Source organism: Chelonia mydas, chromosome 26, assembly GCF_015237465.2.
Source record: "Chelonia mydas isolate rCheMyd1 chromosome 26, rCheMyd1.pri.v2, whole genome shotgun sequence".
Taxonomy (NCBI): Eukaryota; Metazoa; Chordata; order Testudines; family Cheloniidae; genus Chelonia; species Chelonia mydas.
The window spans coordinates 13,890,149-13,897,517 of record NC_057859.1 but is presented as its reverse complement, the minus strand read 5'-3'; the positions used below and the strand labels follow the sequence as shown (position 1 = coordinate 13,897,517).

At 52.1% G+C, this 7,369-nt stretch overlaps 1 protein-coding gene across 1 annotated transcript in view; it reads left to right on the top strand.

The window, feature by feature from the left end:
- Window positions 1–335: 335 nt before the first annotated feature.
- NUDCD3 (NudC domain containing 3) overlaps window positions 336–7,369 on the top strand; it is a 61,988-nt gene continuing 54,954 nt past the window's right edge. The window contains exons 1-2 of the mRNA XM_007072419.4: window positions 336–565; window positions 5,702–6,006. Of these exons, the coding sequence (XP_007072481.3) occupies window positions 368–565; window positions 5,702–6,006 (503 nt within the window). The 5' untranslated portion in view covers window positions 336–367. The remainder of the gene's footprint in view (window positions 566–5,701; window positions 6,007–7,369) is intronic.

The following is a 7,369-nucleotide window of genomic DNA, read 5'->3' as shown; positions in this document are numbered from 1 at the left end:
GGGACCCGTCCAGGCAGGGACCGGAAGTGCCTGGCGGGAGGAAGCTGGGTTGCCCTGGTAGCGGAGGAGCCTGGCCCTGAGGAGCCCTCCCCTCCCCTCCTCCCCCGGCGCCCCAGAGACTCGGCGGGGCCCAGCCCAGGCCTCGCGCGTCCGGGTCCCGGCCCCTCCCCCCAGCGCCCCAGAGACTCGGCGGGGCCCAGCCCAGACCCCGGCCCAGGCCTCGCGCGTCCGGGTCCCGGCCCCTCCCCCCAGCGCCCCAGAGACTCGGCGGGGCCCAGTCCAGACCCCGGCCCAGGCCTCGCGCGTCCGGGTCCCGGCCCCTCCCCCCACCCCGCGCTGCTCCCCGCGCCCCCCTCCCCCCCCCGCCATGGACCCGGCTCCTGCCATGACCGACATGTACGACCAGGCGCTGCTGGGCATCCTGCAGCACGTGGGCAACGTCCGGGAGTTCCTCGGCGTCCTCTTCGGCTTCCTCTACCGCAAGACGGATTTCTACCGCCTCCTGGGGCGGCCCGACGACCGGCTGGGCTTCCCGCCCGGGGCGGCGCAGACCATGGCCCTCCAGGTAACCCGGGGCGCAGCCGTGGTCCCGGGTTCCCTGCAGCCGGCCGGCGTCTCGAGCCTCCTGGCTGTCAGGGGAGCTGGTCGCTGACGTCTGCCCGAGTCTGCAGGCAGCCCGAGACACGAGCTCGGGCAGATGTGAACTGGGCCGTGCCTGGCAACAGGGTGGGGGGCGAACGCTGAAACCGTCAGCTGACACGATGCGTGCTAAAGTTAACTATTTCGCGGGTCAGTCTGGCACAAAGATCCAGCCGAAGTCCTAAATGGCCTCCCACCCCTTTGGAAGTGCCCCAGACCCAACCATCTCCATCCCAGCTGCCAGAACCTCCAGCTTCCCCGGGGCAACTTCACCAGTGCAGTTCTGCCCTGTTAGTCCAGGATTAACTGAAAGGGCGGGGACAGCTTTGCATTAATGGCTCTCTCGCACCAGAATCTGAGTGGGCCAGCATAGATCCTGGTCGGTTTCCCTCACAGAGTATAACCGTTGCTGTTCAGGACACTGCCACCCTGAGGTCTTGGAGGGGTGGACCAGGCCATCATCAGTTGTTCTCATGATGTATAGTGGTGGTTAGTGGCATTCTTATGCCAGGGTCTGAGTGGGGCCAACTATGTTACATGAGCAGTTTGCACATGCCTGGTGACTCCCTACCTAAGGGTAGAGTTACTATTTTTATTTGTTTTGCAACCTTCTAGAAATGTTTGCCACTCCACAAGCAAATAAAGACCCAGGCCTTGCCCTGGGGAGCGTTCAGTCTGTGTGCCATGGCACAAGTGAGCCCTATAAACACCCGAAGGGGATGGAGAGTGAAGGGAAGAGGGGAAGATGATTGTGAGGTTGATCAGTACAGAGCTGATTGTGTAATTCCTTTGTTATTTGCAGGTTACATTGCTCTCCTGTCATGTCTTAGAGGTTCCACATCAACAATGAGGTTTCGGGAGGAATTGGAATGAGGGGAGAAAGGTGTCGGGGCAAATAGGTTTGGGGAGAAGAGACGAAGGGAGGATCATGGTTGGTGCTGCTGTTGGAGGAGAGGGCACATGGAGGAGCACTTCAGAGGTGTAGGCAAGGGCAGCATGATGGAAGAAGATAAGAAGTTTGAATGTGATGCACAGTTCAGTGGGGAGCCCGTGGAATGACGCATGGTGGGTGACCTCCTCAGAGGAGTGGCCGTGAGAGAGGATATTGACAGCAACGTTTTGCCCACACTGGAGGGGGTAAGGTTGGTGGTTAAAAATGCCTGACAGGGAGTGATTGCCGTAGTCAAGGCAAGAGGAGAAGTCTGAGTGATATTGGAGAGGAAGGGGGGAATTTGAGAGAGACTTTGGAGGGAAAAGTGTGTGGATTTGACCATAGATTGGCAGAGAGGGAGGTGTCGAAGACCTCTCGTCCAGGTTTCAGTGTTTGCTTTCTATTTCTAAGCCTTGGTTTTCACTCGGAGCTTCTCAGCCCTCTCATTTTGTGTTGAAACGCACCCTGCTTGGCCTCAGCCTTTTGGATCTGGGAGAAGGTTTTCTTTGGAATGCTTAAAACTCAAAAATGGCTCAATGGGTGATCTGAGTAGGGGAGATGGGGGAAGACCTGGTTGTTTTTTACAGTCTAGTTTGTTTTATCCTCAAAAACTGGTAGCTTACATTTTTAAATATCAATTTTGCTGCATACATAGTCAATCAGGAGTCAATATTTACCAGTTGGTTTGAAAGGTTTGATATTTATACAGCATTACAGAGGTGTGCTTGATGTCTTAGAAATCAGTAGTCTGTAAAAGTTCCCTCACCCAAGGCTATTCCGTTCTAAGTAAGATGGAAAGGAGTGTTGTCTAGTGGGTGGAGCAGAGGGATAGGGGTCAAGAGATTTGGAACTGTATTCTTGGCTCTGTCGGTGACTTGCTTTGTGACCTTGAACAAGTTGATTCCCTCCCCTGTGTAAAATAGGATCTTAATTATCTACCTTACAGGCATGTTGTGTGTCTCAGTGCATGTTTGCAAAGGATTCTGCGACTCAAAAAAGGCCCTAGAGAAGAGTCAGATATTAAGTATTTCTTATAATAATAAAGTTTTAAGGAACTGGAAATTGCCTGCTACACACGTGGATTCATTTTCAATTAACAATTTAATGCTGAGGACTGTATAGTGTTCCAGTGAGGTGCAGGGCAAGCATGCCTTATCTGGAAGTGCACGTTTGAAATAAACACAGCCCCATTTAGTATGGTGTTTATGTGAAGGCATAAATGTGCTATGCTGGCACAGACACTAATTTAAAATACCCAGGCTGCAAAGTGGCCAAGTTAGCGATGCTGTGGAAAGTTTGAAATCACCTTGCTTTAGAGAAAGCTCTCTCTACTTGGAGCTGGGTACTCCAGAGCTGCAGTCCTGGAGACCCCATCCCTCTCTGACCTTAGGCAAGCAGCATAGAAGTGACCTGCAGAGAGGAGCAAAAATTTATTTATGCCTTATTACTGAGTCATGATGGACAAAGGAGACCTGAAAGTTATTCTGTTCCTTCTTGTTTTTAACGTTGAAGTCTTGCCTTCCTTGCCTTTTGCTGGAGGACCAGAGACCTGGCATGAGAGTTTTCTCATCCCCCAGTGGAACGGACAGGATGTTGTTTTCAAGGAGAGCATTCATTCCAAGTGTTTTGCAGGAGTCTACATTAAATTGGTGTAGACAAAAATAGAGGCAAACTAAAGAGTTTTAAACGGTCTGACTAACAATCCCTTTCCCTCTCAATTGCTCAGGTTACAAGTCTCTTGTGATGTTAGTTAGTTCTCATTAGTTCTCCAGGAAAACCAGGGAAGGCAATGTCTGATATTTCTAATGTTCAAAAAGACAATTAAAAAAAACAGGTAACTCCCCTTTTTGAGTAAATAGGCGGCTTTTTAGGGCTTCGTGAAGCATAAAGAAGCAGACAAAGCACATACCCACTGTTTCCTTTGCAGATCATGTTTCAATAAACAGGGACGTACTGAGGGGGAGGAGCCAAGGAGCACGAAGGGACCACATAGGCAGTGGGCTTATACTAGGGTTGGTGATGATGGGCTGCACAAGGAGGCCCTGTGACTGTAGCTCTGTGCTTCCCTGCCCAGTGACTCAGAGCAACTCCCTCTCTGTCCTCCTAATGGGGCTGCCTCTCTCACCACAGCAGGTTTAGAGCGGCATCCCTGCTTTCCAGAAAATGGAGCAGAGCGCAGCTGCTGTTGCTTTTGATATAGAACTGAGGTCTGCGGAGATCTAGGGTCCCAACATCCTGCATTGCAGCTTAACATTGCATTATGGGAACCGCTGCTTTGATGGCAGAAAGGGGGCAAAATCCTCAGTCCAGGGCTTATGCGACCCCCATCTGCTGCCCCTGCCAAAAGAGACTGCTGGCGAGTAGCCAGAGATGGTAAGGGGAGTCATTCCAAGAATTCAGAGCTTCAGAGAAGCCCATCAGCAACTGTAGCCAACTTCTGTAAGTTAGAGCTGACCTTGGGGCTGTCCTAACTCATGCTTGGGGCTGTGCTGTCCGCAGGGGCAGCAGCCCAGAATCCCGTGCGTGCAAAGGTGATATAAAGCCCCCTTTGCCTTCCCCATGCTTGTGCTGCGCGATCCAAGGCGCGTGCAGGATATGGTCTCTGGACTTGTAGCCTGTGAGCCCCAAAGGTGAGGGTGCCTGTAGACCCCATTAGAGAACTCTGCAGCCTGTACTAGCAATTAGGTAGATAAGTTGCTATGCACAAGGAACAGCCAGATGATGTGACAGACCAGTAAGTGTTACGGCCTGTTGAGGAGAGAATGTGAATCTTCTAAATGAGAAACTGTGTCCTGGTTCCCCCCGAGGAGTAGCTCAGGTCTAATGACTTCGTGAGAACAAACCACTGCACAGTAGCCTAAATCTTGATTTCCCCAGAGAGAGGCCATTCTGGGCTCTGGCTTCAGTCACTTCCAGGACATGCTGTTTCTTTCCACTAGCCACGGGCATTCAGAGCCGAGACACTGCTCCCAATGATATTGTGCTGCAGAGCAGTTCAGAGGTGCCACCCTCCCTTCTCAGCTCAGGATTTTGGGTCCTGTCCTGATTTAAAGGGCACGGTCTGAGCCTTGTCTCTGAATGCTCTGCCTTGGGCTGGTTTGTGTTTCATGATTGAAATACAGCTGGACGGGTGGGTCTCTATGAATAGCACATGTGAGTCATTCCCTGGGATTCTTTCGGAGCGGCAGTGCCTGGTTTCAGGCTGTGGCTGCACTAACGTGCTCTTTGCCCTAACGCTTCTCCGGAGGAGCTGCTGGTGGCAATGTCACTCCTTTCGAGAGAGCTCTGCCCTTCGGACTGAGCCTGCCTGTAGCCTGGCTTCTCTGTCCAGTGTCTATTCCCAGAACTGCTGACTCCTCTAGAACTGTTGCTATGTTACTTTCGTCAGCTTTCTGCTAGCCTGACCAGGCAGCAGTACCAGCAGGTACGGATTTAAAAACAAAAGCCCAGTGAACGTGTGAACTGGGGAGTTTGGAGGGGAGGACCCAGTGTGGGGTTAGGGTTGGGGTGAGGTGATGCAATTGGAGAAGTAGCCAAGACCAAGTGGGTCGGGGAGTGGCAAGATTGCACCTGAAGACAAACGAAGGTGCAGGTTGGAAGCTGCTGGCTTATCTAATCATCCCTCCTTAGGCCTCTCTTCTGATCTGCCACTCTCCCAGTGGCCTCCCATTCTGTTTTACACACACAAAGCAAACCCAACCTATTTCTATTTTAGATTGAAAAAAGAGAACCAGTGTAATGTTATGTGAGAGAGAGAGAGAGCACAGTGTATGTGTCTCAGAGTAACTACAGCCACAGTGAGCTGCCTCAGAGCAATGACCCCACTGGAGGTTTCCTACTTAGGTACAGTCTGCAGAAATGGAAGAATACTTTTGCTTATTCCTGTGTCACCTAAAGAATCTGTCAGCTCTCACTGCTCTAGGCAGGCATGCTTTCTGTCACCTGCCTTTGTGAGCAGTTTCCTGTTAGAAGCAGTGCTATACTGAACTAGTGTCTCTTTTCCAATCTCGGTTCCTCTAGTGTCAAGGTGGAAACCCTGCACCACATCTGCTTCTGAGATACACGCATATTAGCTGTGGATTGATGGCTTGGCTACCTGCTTGTTTGCTTGATTGGCTTTGTCTCTTTCAGGCATTCAAGAACTTTGAACACCTGGCCCGTCAGGATGACGAGGAGAGGCGGCGGGAGCTTGTGGAGAAGATGAGGAAAAGGGAGGAGGAAGCGGCAGCGGAGAGGACGAAAGTGCCTGCTGTGGCTCAGGAAATTGAGATCCGCTCGGCAGCAGAGCCCGTCCCTGGCCCGGATGATGGGGCAGCCGCCAGGCCTCAAGAGCCCGCTGCAGCGGAGGAGACAGCTGAAGCAGTGGACAGTTCTGCAGCCTCAGAGCCACCAGGAGCAGCTGCCCCAGTGGAGTCCCAGCCATCAGCATTGCCCAAGTAAGGGTTTCTTGTTATGGAACTTCCCTTGTGTTCGTTGTAAGCCTAAGTAGCTCATTCTGAATAGAGTCTAGTCCTCGGTCCTAGCTCACGAGGTGACGGGGTGGTGGGAAGGCTGCACTTCTCCAGGATGGTGTTTAGATTCTTCCCAACAGAGAGAACACTGTGTTGTGTGGGCACAGGGCAGCCCCAGTCTTGTCAGGCCCATCCGTCAGAGGAGGTGATGTGGATTCACAGAAGCATGGTAGAAGCCTTCAGATTTGGTTTCCTTTGCTCCTTTCCGGGCACTTCAGTCTGTCTGCTCTCTTCTCTCCTCTAAGCGGAGGATGTAGTCTGTTAGCACATCCCTCTTCACAACACTGCAGTACAATTGTTTGCTTAGCGAGGTCGCTAGGCCTTCCTCCCCGGTGGTCACGTCACACACAGTCGAGACAAGGCCACAAAGCATCTTTTCTCTCAGTATGGGATGTGGTGCTGTTTGTGCATCTCCACGGACTCTACTACTTGACTGTGTTTCAGTGCATTCGGGGAAAATCTGGGCGTCCATCCCATAATGCCTCGGGAGGTTAGGTGCCCAAGTCCCTCAGTCCACTTTGAGCACTGGGATTTTTCAGCGGCCCTGCACCAAGAGTAGACACACATGGGGCAGTGCACTCTGGGAGGTTACCACACAGACAGCTGGGAGCAGGGCGGACCAGCCAAACTGGTTATGCCAGCGCAGTTAGGGTCCAACTACACAGCAAAACAAATTACCTTGTCCCAGCCTGGGCTGCAGGCTTGGGTACACACTAGCTGATTAATCAAGCCATATATAAAGCTGATTGTTTCACTCCTTGGTATGAGCTGTAATGTTAATGGAACCAGAAGATCAAGTTGTTTTCTTTTGTTCCTTGGGGTTTCTCACTCCCCTGTGGAAGATCTCCCTGGCTCAGGCCAAGGCCAGCGCATACATTCCAGAGCAAAGCAGGAATCTCCATTTTCGAACTGGCCAGTTTTTAAAGCCTCTGTACGGATGTCTGTTACCCCTGTGTGAGTGAGGAGCATTCCGCTGGCCTGCGCTCTCCTAAAACACTGGCAAATGACTCTTTGCGAGGCTAAGTCAAAATGTCTCCTCTTTCCGAGAGTGATTTTGTGGGGAGGAGCTGTGCCTATTTCAGCTGGGCTCTGCTCCAGGTAATGCCCACCTGTCACTCTGGAGGAGCTGTTCTAGAATGTTGAGTGATCTAGAAGCACAGCTGCTGCTGGGAATATATCAGGGCAGGTTCTTTGGATAGCTGGCTGCCCTGCCCAGCCCGTACAAACCACAAAGACTAGGGGATGTGAGGATGGCAGAGAGGGATTGGATGGTGCAGGGGACAGGTGA